Genomic DNA, 20466 nt, shown 5'->3' on the forward strand with positions numbered 1-20466 from the left:
GCATAGCCACTATGTACAGGAAAATTAGGAAAGCAGTGCTAGCAGTACACCAAAAAGAGAAAGAAAAAGCTTCCTCCGAGGAGGAAGAAGAACTGGAAGAACCAGAAAGAGCTGCAGATACTATAGCATATGTAGGTAAGGGGAATTACCTTAGGAAAGGCATCCGTCCAGAAAGCAAGAGAGTCTTTTTCTCTGCCTTGACAAACCCGAATTCTGCTGAACATCAGTTCCAGGAAACTGATAAAAGGCTTCGAGATCGAGTAGGGTACCATGTACTCAATTCTATGAATGAACAAGAACTAGCCCGATCAGCCGTATCATGGGCCGAAAATACAGACATATATAATGATGACACAGTAGCGCAGACATTTCTGAACCTTTCCCCAGACGAGCAGAAATTAGCAGGTATATACATGATTCAGCACCTCCTCATCAAATACAGAAACCATCATTCTGACCCAGGTCCCTTACACGAAACATTAGAAGCGCTACTCATGGATAGATGGAGAGGCTTAAGTACCAAATTAATTCAAATAATTCTAGAACAACGCCGTAGATATGACACTTTTATAAGCTCCGAATATGTTCCCGCCCCGCCTCCAGAAAGAAAAACGTATCACATGCAATGCGGAGGTGGCATTGAAAGTCAGAACCCCTTACGAGAAGTGCACCCTGTTATGGGTACGGATCACCTTTTGAAACGTGTATATGTACACACGCCTCTGACCAAGTTAGAACTGTTAGAAATGAAGAAACTAGTACCGTGTCATGATAAAGATCCCGCAGGTTTTCACAGAGAGCTTAAAGACATGTTACTGATGGGGGATTACACATATGATGATATCATGAAAATGTTAAAAGTACTGTTGCCCACGGGCATCTACGAGAAACTAAAGGAAAAGGAATGGGAGGTGGGAGACACAAAGATTGCATGGGCAGAGATAGAAGACGAAGAAAGCAAACGTGTCCCAGGGGTAGGCCTTGGGGACAAAACTAAAGCATTACCAGGTTTAATAGTACAGGTCCTGCCAAGATTATTGACAACTAGAAAGGAAGATTGGGACGCGATCTCGTCCTGTAAACAGAAACATGATGAAGATACTAGTGACTTCTATTCAAGATTCGAGAAATGTTTCATTATCAATAGTGGCCTCAAACCAAGTAGCGAGTCATATCCGCACCTTTTTGTATCAAAACTAGTCGAAAATTCCCTACCATTAGTTAAAAATCGTGTATACAAGGTGGAAAGTACTTGGCAGGCAAATACACCATCTCAGATGTTACAGATGCTCCAGTATCATCAGAACAGAATTAGAGAAGAGCAAGATCAGGAACAAAAACGCATGAAAGACACGAAGATGAAAATGTTAGTAGCTCAGACGGTCCCAGCCGATGGTCAGAGGAAGGGTGGGACCCAGACAAGTCACACTACAGCTCCCGTTAAAGGGACATGCAATTACTGTAAGCAGCCAGGTCATTACGTACATGAATGCCCAGTCCTGAAACATAATATAGCCACAGGTAAAACTAAAGAACGACCGCATCCGCCTAGACAAGATCATAACCAGCATCAGTCTTCACAGAATACACAGAATACACAGCCTATGCATGCTTCTTCACCTTCAGCACAGACAGTAGCGGTAGCACAGCCACAGCCCATTGCCGCGTCTCAGCAAGTTTCACAGCAGATGTACCAGTATGCCCAGTCCGCATACCCAGATTACCCCCGATATACATGAAACAGCCTAGAGAGGGAAGGTGGCTTGCCTCTTATTGAAATTCCTGTAGATCAAGAAGGTCCTTATGTACACAGTCACGTATTGGGAAAAGACAGAAAGTTTTTAATTGACACAGGGGCAAGTCGCACTACGATCAGCCATGATGAAGTCCCAGGGGCACCCCTCTCAGGCTCACAGAATGTTTCCCTTGGTTTTTCAGGACAGCCCATCGTAAATGAAGTATCAGAACCAGTCCCCCTGGCTGTAGGTCCATTATCCCGTGTTACAGACTTGTTACTTACAAAATCATGTCCAGAAAATCTGTTAGGAATTAAAACATTGAAGGCTCTAGGAGCTATAATATGCTGTTCTCCGGAGGGAGTTAGACTCTTTCTACGGGATTTCAAGGGTCATTATGTTTTGCGAGAATTCGATGTCAGATTGAAAAATGTACCAGATTACTTGTGGGCAAAAGGCCCAACTGATGTAGGTTGCATGCACATTACACCATACCGTGTTACACTCAAGACAGGAGTTGTATTACCCCGAATCAGACAATACAAGTTACCACCCGATGCTGTAGTGGCTTTACTGAAAATAATTGAAGAGCTCATTGCCCAAGGAGTGGTCGTAGAGACCGACTCCAATGTCTGTAATTCACCGATCATTCCGATTCTTAAACGTACTGATCCCAATGCACCGCCAGTATATCGGCTGGTGATTGATCTTCGAGAACTGAATAAATGCATTATACCACAGTACCCTGTGGTCCCCGATATCTCATCCCTATTGGCTGCTATTGATTCAGAAGCAACGTTCTTTACTGTAATTGACCTCAAGAACGCCTTCTTCAGCGTGCCTATTGATCCAGAGAGCCAATATCTCTTCGGATTCAGTTTAAATGGACGCAGCTTCAAATTTTCACGCGCACCTCAAGGATTCACAGAAAGCCCCAGCATCTACAGTCAAGCACTGAAAAGACAACTAGATTGTATTCAAATGCCAGTTAACACCGCTTTACTGCAATACGTCGATGATCTACTGATCACCGCACGAAGTGAGCCCGAATGTGAACAAGCATCACTGACAGTTTTACATTTTCTGGCCGACAAGGGACACAAGGTGTCTCCTTCGAAGCTACAATTCTGTGTTCAGCAAGTTGTGTACTTGGGTCACTTGCTGTCCAAAGTGGGGAGACAGCTCACTCCCGATAGCATTCAGTTAATTGTAAATATGCCACAACCCCAGACACAAAAGGAAGTGCGGGCCTTTATAGGCCTCACCTCGTACTGCAGACAATGGATTCCCCAGTATGCATTTCTAGCCAAACCACTCATTCAGTTAACGACACAGGAGGCAGCGACTTCGACTGCCCTCCCTTGGACTCAGGAACACACACAAGCTTTTGAAGAATTAAAGAAAGCATTATGCCAAGCACCAGTTTTAGCGACACCATGTTACAGCAAACCGTTTACACTTTTTGTTACAGAACGTGATGGTACAGCGTTGTCTGTCCTCACCCAAGATCAAGCAGGTTCACATAAGCCTTGCGCTTATTTCTCAAGCACATTGGATTCAGTAGCCCAGGCACTCCCTGCGTGCTTGAAGTCAGTAGCAGCAACAGCGTTAGCCATCAGACAGAGCGATTCAATTGTTTTAGGCCATCAATTAACAGTACAAGTTCCACACTCTGTAGAGGTTCTGTTAAACAGAACCCAGACTCAGCACCTGACTATAGCACGACTGACAGGTTATGAATTAACGTTATTCCAGCCACACATAGAAATCAGGCGCTGCAGTATTCTGAACCCCGCAACACTGTTACCTACAATTATGACAGATCCAGCCCCGCATGATTGTATAGAAATAATTAATGCAGTAACAAAGCCACGACGAGACTTAACAGATGTCCCACTGACAAATCCAGACCTGACACTTTATGTGGACGGTTCATGCCTGAGAACAAATACAGGAGAGTTAGTGGCCGCGTATGCAGTGACCACTGAAACTGAGGTTAAAGAAACACATCGTATTGACACACTGTCTGCTCAAGCAGCAGAGCTCATCGCTCTGACCCGAGCTTGTATACTAGCCAAGAACAGAAATGTTAACATATACACTGATTCTCGTTATGCGTTCGGAGTCGTACACGACTTCGGCATGTTATGGCAAGAACGAGGTTTCCTGACCTCTCATGGTGCCAAGATACAACACGGTCCCCTCATTCAAGCACTGCTAGAAGCAATACATTTGCCCTCGGGCATATCAGTCATGAAGTTTAAAGCACATACTAAGGTCACAGATTCTGTTTCCCAGGGTAACGACCTGGCAGATCAGACAGCGAAACATACAGCATTGACTCACACTCAGACAGCTGACATGACAAAGACAATAGTACCGACAAAGTGTATGGCAGTCAAAGATCCCGCCCTAGACGTAATTGATATTCAGGCACATGCTACCCCAGAAGAAATAAAGAGATGGATTGAACTAGGAGGGATCCAGACAGATCAAGGTTGGATGACGAAGGGAAAATCTACATGGTTTCTCCCTGACTCTATGGTTCAAGTCATGATTAATACAGCACATAGCCCAGCACATCTAGGAGAGAAAGCGATGTTAGACAGTTTACAAAATCTTTGGAATAATAAACACTTACGAGCAGCCGCAAAACAGAAAGTGCGTACTTGCATGATCTGTTGTCAGTTCAATCCAGGTAAAAGCGTCCCTGTAGAGCAAGGTGGATTTCATTTTCCCGATCACCCTTTTGAAGTCCTCCAGATGGATTATATCCAGATGAACAGTTGTCGAGGATTCAAGTATGTCCTTGTAGTTGTTTGTGCTCTGTCCCGCTGGACCGAAGCATACCCAGTTCCAGACTACACCGCTCCGACCACTGCCAGGCAGTTGGTTCGTGAATTTTTCCCACGATACGGTTTGCCTCGTGTCGTGTACTCAGATAACGGACAACCCTTCTCGTCCGAGTTAATGAAACAGGTTTCTTTGCTGTTAGGATACCAGTGGAAATTTCATTGTGTCCGACATCCTGAAGCCGCAGGCCTTGTAGAAAGGCATAACCAGACACTAAAGATCCGCCTTGCAAAGATATGTCAGGAGAAAGGGGTCGACTGGATAGTCGCCCTGCCAGTGGCACTATTCTACATGAGGATGGTTGCCCACTCGAGATCAGGGCTATCCCCGTACGAAGTGGTTTTTGGCAGACCACCGAATATGTGGGGGACGCCCATTCCGAAAAAGATCACTGATGTTGATTGTAACATGTTGACAGATTACCTTGCCTCCTTGATGTCTGCACTCCAATCATGTCGTTCACAGGTCGCCGCAGCCTTCCCTGACAACACTGATGTAAAGCCACACGAGGTCCGTCCTGGGGACCTGGTACTGGTCCGAAATTTTGATAGGAAGAGTCCGCTGGAGCCCCGCTGGAAAACACCGAAGACCGTCCTTCTCACCACGAGGACCGCCGTCAAGATCGAAGGGAGAAAGGGGTGGGTCCATACGAGTCATGTGAAAAAATTCCACGAACTGAAACCAGACCGAGACTCGTCCACCCCCACCAAAGACTGTGTTGAGCCAAAAGACTTTACCGTTACCGAACGAGAAAAAACTCCCCAAGAGGAGTATAGGTCGAAACTCCGATCTAGCAAGTCAGACAGTTTAATTGTTTAAGTGACACTATTCATCATGTTTATTCTGAGTATTTTAGTTATTATTGCTAGCATTCTGCTACCTATCTACTGGCCTATTTTCAGGCGTGAACAATCTGTTTACAATGTCTCTGCTGAACACACTTTTAGCAAGTTACCTCTACACGAACTCTCTTACAGACTTGCGCTGCGCAACAACACATTCATTAGTATGTTACACCACTCCCATCAGACTAACAATGCTACAGACTGCTGGATATGTGGCCGACTCCCTCCCTACCAGAATTACAAGGGAGCCCTTCCCCTCTTTCCGTACCCGTTCACTCACAATGGCTCCTGTGGGGCATGGTTTAAAATAATTAATTCCTTAGATCCCGATATTGCTGTCTTCGATGGGGGCTGGGTTTGGGGGAACTTGAACTCAGTCCTGCTCGACGTCTGTTACCCTGATAAGGAGGGACTCCCCACTCGAATAGGAACTGATCTAGAAAATGAAGTATATGGATTAGGTAACTACACAATTAACCTTATGATCCTTACTGTTGAATCCGAGGCTGCACCAGGTCTGCCCCATATGCTAGTATTACCAGTCACTGGTGAATTATGTGTCCGAAAGAAAGGTTCAGTACACTTAGGTCATAGTAAATGCACTACTGTGGTCGAATTCAGTGATCATGGTAAATCGCCCTTCAAAGCTATCAGTCACTCCTATTTTGTTTGTGGTCATACCGCATACATACGTCTGCCTCCAGATTGGGATGGTACCTGTTACATTGCATTCCTTCTGCCACCTGTTTTCCTAGCTCCCCCTGATTACCATAGAAATACAAATCTAGTAAAGAATAGATCCAGACGAGATATACCACTTGTCGACTACACAGAAACGGCATGGGAACAGTACGCTGATTTTAATAAGGGATTCTTTTTCTTTTTAGGCCCCGTCCAAAACAGTAAATTAATACGTAGATTAACTAGAACACTTGAAGCTGTAGTACATGAAACTGCCTCCGCCTTAGGTAACTTAACAGAGGAACAATCTGCTATACGGGTTGTAGTCCTTCAAAATTGTCTTGTTATTGACGTCATCTTGGCAGATAGAGGTGGAGCCTGTAAGGTCATCGGGTCAAGTTGCTGCGTTTTCATCCCGCAAAACGCGCCATCTGTCTATCAAGCTATTACCCGTCTGCATAAAATTGCAAATCAGATACATCAGAATCCAGGCACCTGGACTTGGTCCGGTTGGTTCTGGACAACGTTAACTGCTTGGGGATGGAAGATCCTATCCTTCCTAGGTTTTGGCCTTGTCATAGTATTCAGCTGCTGCCTGTGCCTACAGTGTGGGCCGGCGATATGTGGACTGTGTGCCACATCGTGCATTGAACATTCCAGTTTCCTCTCAGATAGACAACGGAAGAGAGATGAGCAAATGATGCTGCAAGAACAAACTGATCAATTTATGATGATCGATATATCATGAAGGGTCCGTAGGGAACAAGGAGGGAATGAGGAAATATAGAATTTTATGGTCAAGTTGTGTTCCCTAGCGCGTACCCCACCGTCTCCATGTACGAGTTAAAGTGCATGTAACTTCCCTCCTGTACCAGCTATGAAGATGCAAATACATTTGCGTCCAACGTTAACATGTCCTCTTTCAGACCCACCCTGAATGGGTTGGATGGACCGTTCCTAAGTATGCTATGCCAACGTCTTTTTGTAGTGTACTCCAACGTTTTTCAGCTCTAGCTGAGTAGGCCCTGAATTTCTGCCACCGAGCCTCTTTTCTGGCTTCTGACTCCAAGGGCCTCTGCCCAGGCTGCCTCTGCACCCGTGAACTCTGACTTACTTTCAGCGCGGCCTCTCGCGCTCAGTCCAGCCTGCTGCCTGCCAAGATTGACTATAACCTTCGAGTTATCTGTTCCGCTCCTCGAAAATACATTCCTGCCTGCTAGCTTCAGTAAACATTCCCCTCGGCTGCAGAGCCAAGGGGCCGACCTGTCTCTGTGCAAGTAATTCATAGCTTCTGTTGCCATGCTTCCATGGAAGGCCCATGCCCCCACGCTTCTCATACAGACACTCAGGCGCTTATGTACGCACTCACAGTCAGTATAGAATAGCTTCTGCCCTAGAGACCTTTCCGTCCAGATAGCTTAGTTCCTAAACACCAGATATCAGATATGATAGAAGCACAAGTTGATCTGACATGCCAGACTTCTGTCTCTTTCCGTCAGTGTAAATGTCAAGCCCCCTGCACCCTCCAGCTTCACGTCAATCACACGTCATGCAGCTGCGCGCGCATCCAAGCTTCCGATTTCTGCTGACATTGCAACATTTCTGTTAGTGCCACCCTTTTGTGACACCTACCTGTGACGTTTCTAGCACACACCTCTAGTTCACGCCTTCTGATTACGTACTTGTAACACGTGTATACTGTTATCTTGTCTTCTCTCAGCTGTTACGCCCATTATGACTGTTTCGTATGACATGAATTAAGTATATAAGCTATGTATTGTCAATAAATTGTAGCGCGCTCACTCTATCCCTTCTGACACCCTTGTGGTGGTCAGAACATGATATCCTGGTCTAAGACCATTCCTTTTTGAGGAATAAAACCCCTAAGAACTCTAACACCACGGACTCTGTTTTCTTTCTTTCCGATTGAGTTATTATTGATTAAGTACTTACCTGCATAGAAATTAAGAGAGTAAATTAATTATTTACGTCAACACATTACACTGAAATTCACATGCTGTGAAGCAGAGATTAACCAGGTGTTCGTGAAGAAACATTTGAGCACAAAATCGACCAGTGTTATCTGCTTTCATGTACTTGTAGTGTACAAAGATGTATCTCCTTCTCTAAACCATCAACAAATCATAGTCTCAAAACATGCTGGAGAGCAGTCCCAGAAAGAGGGTTGGGTTGAGTTTGCCGAGTTTCTCCAGACGAAGCGGCCCACCACCAAAGCTGCTGCATAAGGGGCCCAGAACAACTCCATAGACAGCCATAACATACAGAGCTCCGATGGAGAGCCAGGACGAGATCCAAGCTCCAAAAGTAATTAAGGCTGACCTCAAAGCCAGCACATCACGAGGCGCTAGAAAAGCTCTGTCTGATCAAGTTCCACAGGGAGTGCCTGAGAGACCACTACTGTCCTCCAATGTATATACGGCTGCTGCATTCTTAATTCCGCCAACTGTGTTTGATATTGCAAAAAAACAGAATATTGGTGATAGATGGATGGATAGAGACTATTGAAGAGTTCATAGATGCAATAGATGAAAAAGAGTATAAAGTATCTTGAGAAACATATCCGGTGAAGGAGGAAAGAAGCCATGAAAAAGAATTTACAAGAAGGTGAAAAGACATATGATCAAATCGAAAAGGCCTTTAATGTCAAGTTTAAGCCAGTGCCAAATGTGAATTATAAAAGATATATATTCATCCAGAGACCAGGTAAGACCATTGATGAGTTTGTTGAAAGACTGGATATTTGGTAAAACACTGTAAATTCAATTAATTTATGATTAGGAGGCTACCCTCCTCAGAGTGATCAATGGATGTCTGTCGTAAGCATTTCAACGACGAATGCTGATGGAAACTGAGCTTGTTGCGCTGACTAGCTTACATATCGCCAAGTGACTGACATGGAGCCGTAGGTGCCCAAAGTGCATCGTCATGAGCACGAAAAGTAAGCCAAGGTACAAGGCAGAGGGACACAAGATCCTGTCTCCACAGAAAAACAAAACGTGTTACAGATACGGGCTGTCATTTCCACACAAAGGTAAATGTCCCCCCATTGGACAGATATACATAGACTGTGGTAAAGCGAATCATTTCGTGACGACTTGCAAAGCGAAGATAAAAGTAAGTGTGTTGCAGCGTGAAGACAAAATGGCCGACCAAACGCTACATCAGTGACATTCGATGTACTCCCACAAGGCTAAGCGGTCACACCAATTGAGGCAAATAGACGGAAAATGATTGTGTCTAAATCATCGAGAAAGAATTCCTCTGGGTGTGTTTACAATTAAATGGACTATGACAATTGTGCAATATTACTGTTTACTGCAAAAAGGCATGCACATTTGGGGCTAGTCGAATGTGAGAAAAAATCCAAAGTGAAGACAATTCAACATGAAGACAGCTGTGCGTCGATAAATATTATGCCTCTGGAGATGTATCACGAATTATCTCCGGTACCACAACTTTACGAATTCAAAGACTAAAATATACTCATTGACTGCCTCAACGCTCTTCAAAAGTCAAATAAAAAATTTGTAGCCACGATGAAACTTAAGAAAACTGTGGTGAATGCACCTATTCATGTACTTCAAGGAACAGCTTTGTGTTTGCTGTTTCCATAGTGCTACTGATATGGGACTGATATCAGTGAACTACACTATGAATGCTCATCGTGAAATTGTAGGTCAATTTCCTTCATTATTTCATGGGTCGGGAAAATCCAAACATTCTATTTTGCGCACACCGAGGAAGGAGTGGGGCGTGGGGCTTCCCGACATTCAATTGTATTACAAAGCAGCGCAACTCCGAGTATTGGTAGAATGGACACAACAGGAGTCAGAAAAACACTGGTTACATATGGATCGGAGCATTGCAGGGAGGATGATCTGGAATTTGGTATGGAGGCCAAAGAGCGACAGGCCTAAAAAATTTATATCAGCACCCCCACCCGCACTACTTTGAAGGTTTGGGACTCGGTTTCCAAGGATGACAGGTGGACTACCTTTCCCTCCCCTTTTACGCCAATACACTTCAATCCTGCTTTCCCCCCAGCGCTAGAAGAGGGTCCCTTTGAGGCTTGGAAGAAGGGAGGCTGCCTTGCATTAACACATCTCTTCCATAACTTCGATCCGCTCACCTTTGACAATTGTAGGGGGAACTATGGGGTTGGGGACAATGAACGGTATCATCACGCACAACTACTTCACTGGGCACTATCTCCTCAGGTGAGAGACGCAGCTACACGGCCCCTCACGAAATTTGAGGCCTTTCTCACCAAGACCTCCTCCATGAAGGGTGTCATCTCCTTCATATACGGGTTCTTACTTTCCACTGTGATTTCTCCTAGACCCCGATACATGTCCATGTGGGAGGGAGTCCTTCGACAAGAAATCACCGACGAGGAGTGGACGTATTTATGGTCAGATATTGCACAGTTTAATCACTCCTTGGAACTTAGGGAGGTGCACATGAAAACCATGATTGATTGCTACCTATACCCAGCCAAGCTGAGACAGATATTCCCTGGTACCTCTGACAGATGCTGGAGGGGATGTGGGCTACTAGGGGACTTTCACCATATCTGGTGGGGCTGCCCCAGCATCCGTCCATTCTGGGAGGAAATTCTTGCCCATATTAAAGAGATGCTGGGTTACTCCATCCCAACATCGATGGCTACTATCCTACTAGGTCTCCGTGATCCAAGTCTCGAACATCAGACTAAGGCAGATAAAAAGATTGTGTGGCTCTGCATTGGGGCGGCCAAGCTCACCCTGGCTGCGGCGTGGAAAAGGAAGGAGGATCCGGCCACCTCCCTCTGGCATTCGCGCCTATGGAAGCTACTGAGTCTAGAGCGGATGGCTGACATCTTTAGGGATGATTTTAAGAACTTTGAATTCCACTGGGGCCCATTGGTCGCTTTTCTTTCCAAGGGTCTTCCGTCTGCAGTGTGTCCTGCTAGTGTTAGAGCCCTCCACCTCTTCCAGCTATGAATCCCTGGCAATATGTGTACTTGACCTCCGTCTTTTTTAAGTTGCTACCACCACTGGGGAGGGGGGAGGGTTTTGGGTGGAGAGGGGGTTCCATATTTTGTTGTTGTTTGTGTGTTTGTTCCTTCTTATCATTTCTTTTACGACAATGCCCACAAGGGAAACTACTTGGTGACGCACTCCGATTGACATTCCGCAATGCGGTGGCTATTCATTTTAGCCTTGGGACTGTAGGCCACTATACGAGCCGCCGGGAGTGCGATTGCCTTGAGCCTTCGCAACTTCTCCTCTTCATTTGGCAGGTCGCATGGTATACCCCGTTTCTGTCAGAAGCTGTATCCTTCAGAGAGCTAGCTTGTGTGATAGGGGTCCTGCTTATTTAGGGTTTTGTTTTGCTCCACCATGTTGCATTTGGGCGTTTTGGTTTAATTGCTACCCCCGAGCGTGTGAAGATGAGCGGGATTGTCACATGTTTTTGTTTTAAATAATAATAAACATAACTTTGACAAAAAAAACATAGACGAGTTGCGTTTCACTTACAAGAAGCTGTTGGAAAGAAACTTCATTTTTTACTTATACATGACATCATTGAAAGCTCCATTGGTCCGACACCATGGCTTTCTCCCAATGTAACAGTGCCTAAAAGAGGCAGGGAAGGAGCTGTACGCATAAGTGTTGACATGCGTCAGGCTAACAAGACAACTGAGCGAGAGAAACCTCACAGTCCGCACATTGCTGATATAACAACTGAATTGAATGGCGCAGAGTTTTTCTCTCGACTCAACCTAAATAAAGGATCTTACCAATTGGCACTTGAAGAAAAATCCAGGTATGTTGCAACCTTTTCTACGCATATTGGTTTGTTTTGCTACAAGCGATTGAGTTTTGGTATATCCTCTGCTGCAGAACTTTTCCAAGTCGTCATTTGACTTATCATATAGCCTGTAGTAAATGCATTTAACTATAGTGATATATTGGTATTGTGGGGCTGCACAGAAAGAGCATTGCAAAACTCTCATGCAAGTATATCGTTTGCTGATTGATGCAGCCTTAACTCTGAATGCTGACAAATGTGAATTGCACAAGAAAAGCTTGAAATTCTTCAGCCATGTCTTTTGTGATGGGGGTATGAAACCTGATCCAGCTAGCGTGCAAGCATTGTCTACTGCAAATCCCCCACAATGCATTTCTATGATACAGTCATTTCTTGGAAAGGTCAATTACTGTTCTAGATACATACAAGACTTTGCTATGGTCATTGCACCAGAACTAACCAAAAAGTGTGTGTCTTTTCATTGGTCACGTGAGTGTGAGAAGAGCATCCAAAAAATCAAACAAGCCATTGAGAGCGCCATTGAAATGCCCGACTTTGATCTCAAACTCCATACAGAGGTTGTAGTTGATGCTAGCCTTGTAGGGTTTGGCGCAATCCTTGCACAGCACAAGGGACCGCAAACTGCCTGGAGACATATCGTGGTACATGCCAATAAGAGCCAGTCACAAACTGAACGTGCATACTCGCACCCTGAGAAAGAAAGTGTGGCACTGGTTTGGGCTTGTGAATAATTTCCATGTGTTTGTGTATGGAAAGCCCTTCACATTAGTGGCTGATCCCCAAGCATTGTAAATGGTATTTGGGAATCCCACAGCAAAAATGCCTCCTCGAATTGAGCATTGGGGTTTGAGGTCACAAGAATTACAACTAAAAGATTCTTCATCGTCCAGGGAAAGATCAGAAACTGGCTGATTATGCCCTGGTACCCCATGTAAGACAGTGGAGGATTACATCCAATTTATTGTGAAATCGAGTACACCAACTGCCATGTCTTTAGAGCAAATTGCCACTGCCACGAGCTAAGGTTGTGGCATGTCAAGATTAAAAGTTGTGGAACCAGTATTCTAGACCTCTCACTAATGACAGCGAGTATATGAAGTTCAGAAATGTAAGAGATGAACTTTCAGTAACGCAGGAAGGCCTCATTCTGCAAGGTACACAGATTGTTATTCACCAAAGTCTCTGACAACAAGTAGTCGAATCTGCCCAAAAAGGAGATCGAGGAATAGTTGCCACTAAGAGAGCTCTCCGTGATCGAGTCTGGTTTCCGTATCTTGACAAAAGGGTCGAAAAAGAATTGAAGACTTGTCACATATGCAACTGTCTTTCATCTCAAGTTAGTCAGCAACCTTCGATTATGTCAGAATTGCCCCATCATGCTTGGGAGAGAATTGCTATTGATTTTATATGGCCCTCCAGAGACTGGACATCATCTTCTAGTTATTGTTGATCAATACTCACATTTTTCATTGGTAAAAGACCTTTCATCCACTACACATGAGCAGGGTTATTCAAAACCTAGATGGCATCTTTGTGTCATGACTTGTACCTGCAATCTTAAAATCTGACAACGACCCACCTTTTAATAGTCGAGAATTCAAAAACGTTCTAAATCACCGCAATATGAAGCATCAAAAAAAGCACTACCCTTTGACCCCAGGCCAATGATCTGTTAGACGGCCTCATGAGTACTCTAAAGAAAGCTGTTCAGTATTCTACATTGGGGAAGCTCGACCTCAAAGGTGTTTTGAACACTATTCTTTGAGGTTACTGTTTGACCCCCTCACTCAACCACAGAGGAAACCCCTGGAACTATCATGTTTGGAAGAGTCATGACAACCAAGCTTTCCCAATGGGGGGGGGGGGCTGGGTGTGACAGGGGATACATCTGCATTCATCTACACCCTGAATTTGAATAGGTTGTGTCCTGCCCTCCCTCAAAGGGCTGATTTACCCCCTACTGATCGTCTGGAGCCAGGAATGGGCTGCAAGGGATTGTTGCACACTTCTGAGGGTTCCTTTGAAGTCACCCGTTCATCAAAGACATTTTTGAGTATATGTACTCGAGCTCTGATCACATGGTTTTAGACGCTGCTTTGGACTTGTAGCCAGACATTGTTGGCTCTACAAACTGCGCATTGTCATGAGGACTGCTGTGCTGCCAGGAGCAACCACCATTTCAACTAACTGCCTTGTTGTGTTGACCTGCTGCTACCGGGCTGCAGGACGGACTACCAATTTGCAACCTAACTGTATGTGCTGTCTGCTGCCTGCCACCTCCTTTTGTGCCCCGAAGTGCTCTCCAAAGGCTTGTTTACTTGCCCTCTGTTCTCTCGAGATCTCAGGGCCATCAAAGACCTTGTTGCCTCTTTTCTCCAAGACTTCTGCTGGGTGAGCCCATTTTACAAGGGCTAGCATGTCACCAGTGCTCCATTCTGCACCAAGGTAAAACTTTGTGCATTACAGGACAGTGCACCATGGGACTACAGTGCAGCGCTCTGACCAGGGGAGTGCCTTTGTGCATTCTAGGGAAGTGTTCCATGTTTTACAAACCAGCATGTGGTGAGCGTTTTTTCTCTAGCTTGAACAGCGTTGTTTCGCCTGGAGGCATTACCAGAGAAACAAACACGTCCTTGAGCATCGTGCTCACTGCAGCTGAATTGTATTGTGACCCTCACTGGCAAGATATCGCCACCATCAGATGCCACCAAGAACAAACTGGTGCGGCCCCTCTGGCCGTGAGACTTGAGGAACAGAACCCTGAAGACGTGTACTGCTCTGAGGCGGTACAGTGCAGCGTCTAAGGCTGTAGACCTAAAGGAGCTGCACAAAGCCTACAAGGCAGGCCTTTCGACGACACGCTGTTCTGTAAAATGTGGCGGGCCAGCACTCTGAGGCTCATTCCAGCCAGCCTCGCCCTCTGGTTTTAACGCGTATACTGCACGAAGCTCTCCACGTTGGGTCCCACTCCCGAGACATGACAACATTGTTAGCAAGTTACAGATGCCCTGAGGACAGTGACCCTGCATCCACAAAGGTACTGTGAGGCGGGTTGAGTCGAGCAGAGTGGTAAAGCCGCCCTGCTCTCCTTCACGGGTGGCTTGGTTTCCCTTGGGCAAAGAGACGCGATTCAAGCCTCGCCGGCTGGCTCCAAATTCGCAAGAGCGCGAGGGGCATTTCTTGTTCAGCATTGTCTCTGCTCTGGAGATGACCGCAAGAATGGCGCAGGGCCGTCCATAGAGGAGAACTGCTGGAAGACTCAAGCTAAATTACTTTTTAGCATTTAGTAGGTGCTCCTGCTCCGTACGTTTGGTTTCTAAATGCAATCACGTCAACCACGTTCACTACAGTTACCGTATGAAATGTAATAGGAGCTCAGGTGCGCTGTGACCTATGTTTTCATAGTAATTTGTGTTTTTCTCTGTCAAACCTGCATTATTTACGTGAACGGTGTGATTTAAGTCATTTTGGTCTTGTTTGATGTACAATATAGAATTTATTTTTACATAATCCTGCATGGATTCCCTTATGTGGTTTACTCACTGTGTTGCTGCACGAGTGTGTTGCACAAATGCTCTGCACAATGCCTCTTTAAACTAGCCTGACTGCTCTGCGCCAAGCTACTAGAGGGTGAGCGCAGGTTATCTCAGGTGTGTATTTGGCTTACACTGACTAGAGTGGTGGATTCTGCCCGCCTTAGGTGCCTACCCTAGCCAACCAGAAACTCCATGTCGAACAGTGGTTCTTGTGAATCACTTGATTTCCCAGCATGCTCCTGCTGCAGGACCAGGTCAATGCACTTTATGTAGGAGGACTAGCCTCCATTTGTGTCTCAAAGGGAAGTGTGACTCTTTTTCCTAGAACTTAAATTTTTTTCCCCTGAATTGTAACTGTTCACTTCTCCATTTATATTAAGGCAGCTTTTTCAAGAAATATTTTCTTCATGTAATTTTCAATGTTTTTTCTATTTTGCAGAACAACAATCACATCTAGAAAATATGAATGGGAAAGAAAGCCATAAAGGTTCCGGAGGCAAGATGAATTTTACTAAAAATATCTACTTAAGGAAACGGCGCAGAATGCACATGAAGGAGAGACACTTTGCTTGTAATGTGTGTGACAAAGAATTTATCAATGAGACACTTCTTGTGAGGCACAAAAAAAGACACACCAGCCTCAGGCCATATCCCTGCGAAACGTGTAAAAAGTGTTTCACTCAAAAGCCAACATTTTTACAGCATCAAAGAACACACACAGGAGAGAGGCCTTATCACTGCACAGTGTGTTCCAAGCGCTTTGCTAATAAGAAAGGCCTTTTACGGCATCATAGTGTACACACAGGAGAGAGGCCTCATCAAAGCGTACACACAGGAGAGAGGCCTCATCAAAGCGTACACACAGGAGAGAGGCCTCATCAAAGCGTACACACAGGAGAGAGGCCTCATCAAAGCGTACACACAAGAGAGAGGCCTCATCAAAGCGTACACACAGGAGAGAGGCCTCATCAAAGCGTACACACAGGAGAGAGGCCTTATCACTGTACTGTATGTGCCAAGAGCTTCACTCAAAAGAAAATTCTTCTTCGGCATCAACGCATACACACAGGAGAAAAGCCTTATTGCTGCACCATGTGTGAGAAGAGCTTCAGTCAAAAGGGAAATCTACTAAATCACCAAAGAAAACACACAGGGGAGAAACCTTATCACTGCACTGTGTGTTCCAAGCGCTTTTCCCAGAACAGAGGCCTTATACGGCATCAAAGAGTACACACAGGAGAGAAGCGTTATCACTGCACTGAGTGTTCAAAGCGCTTTTCTAATAAGTCGACCCTTGTACAGCATCAAAGAGTACACACAGGAGAGTGGCCTCATCACTGCACAGTGTGTTCCAAAACCTTTTCTCAGAAGGGGAACCTTGTACTGCATCAAAGAACACACACAGGAGAGAAGCCTTATCACTGCACAGTGTGTTCCAAAACCTTTTCTCAGAAGGGGAACTTTGTACTGCATCAAAGAACACACACAGGAGAGAAGCCTTATCACTGCACAGTGTGTTCCAAAACCTTTTCTCGTAAGGCACACCTTGTACTGCATCAAAGAACTCACACATGAGAGCGGCCTTATCACTGCACAGTGTGTTCCAAGCGCTTTGCTCAGAAGTGGAACCTTGTACTGCATCAAAGAACACACACAGGAGAGCACCAAATAATACACATTAAACTGAACCCTATCACTGCACAGTTTATGCCAGGAACTTCACTCAAAATGAACGTTTCTACAACACCAATTAATACAAACAAGATAGATCCATTTTCACTGTAACAATCTTATGTCCTGCTTACCCCAAAGTAAGTTTTACTGGAATGTTGTAACTTAGCGAGGGCTTATAGTCATAAATTCCTAATGGCCAGTGTTCCCTGTAGGGAGCGTGCATTTAGTGTAATAACCCTGAGCGCACAAACTCCGTTGCGAAGCGCATACACTTCACACATCACTGAGGCACCATTTGCAGCTCTTGCTTTTAAAAAGCGAGCAGCATGGAAAAAAAGATCTCTTGCGTGAAGGAGCACAGAGAGCAGATCTTGGGTCTAGCAGCATACCACCGTGGAAGAGGGGAGAATGTTGCAGCGTATCTCTTAAACAGCAGTGTATCGGGTTGCCAAGGGACACAAGTTGTGCACCATCTTTCTTCTTCCCAAACCGTTTGCTGCCTTACTGTCTGAGAGAGGCTGCAGGGCTTTACAGGCTGAAGTGGCTGTCCGGGTATGATCCGGGCCTTGCAGATTAATTTATTTTAAAAGTCCATGCACTAATTAGCATTGTTCGGTATTTAAGGGCACGATGTACGGCATACTGATGTTTAAGTCCCAGCTAAAAGTGTTCAAAAGGCAAGCATAATGGTATGCCTGTGCTACATTTATTTAGAGAAGTCATTTCTGACCCTGCCGCAAGCATGCCAAGTCATATGTGCCCCCAGTGAGGCAGCATCATTAAGATGAGTAATTTTCCCGGCCTAGACCTGGGCTCTGTAATTGCAGCTCTGGTCACCTGTGAAGCGTGATTGTGAGCAGCCGTACAAGAATGTAAGGAGATATGATCGGTAACCAATCACATCCTTGTGGTATTTCTTTATAAATGTTCTGAGTCTTTCTCACTGCTAGTTGATTCTATTGTACCAACCGAATATAGGATTCATTTACCACCTCGCTCACGCCATTACATGAGGGCACAGCCGCATTGCTATCACACTGCCTAGAAAACACACACTAAACTACTACTTACACGTCACAACAACTTTTAGCTCACAGCTAGGGCTCTCAGCACAGACCCCTATTCACAGATGCCAAAGTCCCTACTCGCCTCTCAGAACAGACTTGCGTCCATCTTCAGCCCAGGTGTTGCTCGCTCTTTGTGGTGTGTGATTACCGTTGGAGCTGCAGAAAGAAACATGGGGTCTTTTGCCTTCCCATCATACCTTTTACCACATATGTTTAAGAGTTAGTAGTTGAACTTTGTTTATTGCAGATGTATGTAGACCTCTTTTCCTAAATAAATCCTGCTGTATCTTGCATTGCAATGGGTTCGAGTCAGCATTCGGTGCATTTAAGATCCCCTCCTATAGGGCTCACATTTATTTTTTGGTCACTCTACAGCGCTCAGGCTTCGGTAGTGAAGAGTGCTGCCGCAACCAACTGCAAAGCAGCTAACCCACTGAGCAGCCCCTTATCTATGAGTGCCGCCAAGTATAACTTGATTTACCTCTTGTAAGGAGTAAGTACTGTGTCCAGACTGATTTTTTAATTTCTTTTTTTCATCCCAGCCCTTTTTTGCTTACCTCATTCGAAGAATGCAAAATACAAAAAGACTTAGGGCAGGATGTACTAGCATCAGGAATACCGATTTCCTATTTGCCATTCTCAATGAGTCGCAATTTTGAAATCGGAATTCCTAATGTATGAAACTCTTTTGAGTTTCATTAGCGATTTGCTAGCAAGTGACAAATAGACCTACCTCATGCATATTAGTGAGGTAGTTCGCAATTTGAGACCCATTAGGAATCACAGCCATCACAGAGATGGCATCCTGCTGAGGTCAGCAGACTACAATGTCTATGATTGGTTTTTAGGTCGATCCTGGAATAAGCATCCGAAGGATGCGTCCAGGCGGAGACTTATAGCTGCCTGACTCGGGGGAATGAGGGACAAGAAAGTGTTACGAGCTTTTGCTGCCAGATTTGGGTGCGCGAACGCGTACGTTCCGTCCCGCGCCGTGCACATGCGCGCGCATATACACAGACAGACAGACACTCGATCACACACCCCCCCTCCCCCCCCCACAGTCACACACACACACACATACACACAGACTCCAAGACACATACACACACGCACGCTCACAAACATACACAGCCCCCCGCCGCCGCACGCGCACACACACACACATGCCCCCCGCCCTCGCAGCTCAGCAACAAGGCGAAGCCCCACTCACCGGCTTCCTTGGTGCGGCGGCGGCTCTCCTCTCATCGGCAGCTGCAGGGCCCGGCAGCAGGACTCTTCCTCCCTCCTTCGGCACCGGGGCGCAGGGTAGGCTCCTGCCTGCTCCGATGCTCAAAACAGCCGCGGCTCTTCCGTGGGAGGCGGGGTAGGCTCCCGCCCTCCTACTTCCTGTTTCCGGTTGTCCCGCCCGGCCTGCCTGACTTCCTGGTCGCAGGCCGGCGGCGATCTTCGGTTTGTACCGGGCTGCGGCGGTGATGCGGGGGGACACACGAGGGGTAGCATTTTCGGGTACACTTTATCTTGACGGTGCTTTGAGGTTACTTGCAACATGGTGTTAAAAATCGGCACCTTGCACCATCCCTCCCTCTGCATGGAAACTTTAAATAATCCTGTATCGCCGATCGGCGGTCTGCGCCTCGCGAGCACGACAGTCGTGACACGCACTGACTGCAGCCTGGGCTCGTGTACTGAATAAGACCCTGAGAAGCCGTACTCATATTTCGTAAACCCGCCACCAGCATCATCCTCGGATTACCATGAGCTGTCGGCCGTAGGTGTTGAATCTTGATGCGAGGCGATGGCAGATTCGCACACCTCTCAGGCAGGTGCTGTCTAAAGCGCGTCACGCCTGAGAGCCAATGAGAATGGCTGCTTTGTGCTCCCGAGAGCCAGTGCCCCCAGTCGTTTCTGCAGACTTCCGTACTCGCTGGTGTATGCGCCGATCTCTCGGTGGATACATGCGGAAACCTTCCTGTAGCGCATTGTGAAGTACAGCTGGTCTTCTCAGCGCCTTGCACCCAGTCTTGCTTACCCGCGGCACCACATTTTGGCATTATACTTCCTATCCTGAATCTGAATGACGCCATCTCTGTACCATTGAATCTCAAACCCACCCTCGATTTACTAACCAAACCGGGGTACGGGGCCTATTTCCCTCCCTTGCATTAGAACCAATACACCTTTGCTGCGCCGTTTGCACACGCGTGCCACGTGACATTTGGGCGCCCTGATGTTCTGATGT

General features: G+C 46.0%; 1 protein-coding gene across 1 annotated transcript in view; it reads left to right on the forward strand.

Moving 5' to 3' along the window:
• Nucleotides 1–17061, forward strand: part of LOC147659025 (uncharacterized) — a 94017-nt gene extending 76956 nt beyond the window's left edge. The window contains exons 3-4 of the mRNA XM_086952031.1: nucleotides 15926–16298; nucleotides 16419–17061. Of these exons, the coding sequence (XP_086808157.1) occupies nucleotides 15926–16298; nucleotides 16419–17061 (1016 nt within the window). The remainder of the gene's footprint in view (nucleotides 1–15925; nucleotides 16299–16418) is intronic.
• Nucleotides 17062–20466: the final 3405 nt, after the last annotated feature.

This window comes from Lissotriton vulgaris, unplaced genomic scaffold (assembly GCF_964263255.1).
Source record: "Lissotriton vulgaris unplaced genomic scaffold, aLisVul1.2 SCAFFOLD_2042, whole genome shotgun sequence".
NCBI classification, from domain to species: Eukaryota; Metazoa; Chordata; class Amphibia; order Caudata; family Salamandridae; genus Lissotriton; species Lissotriton vulgaris.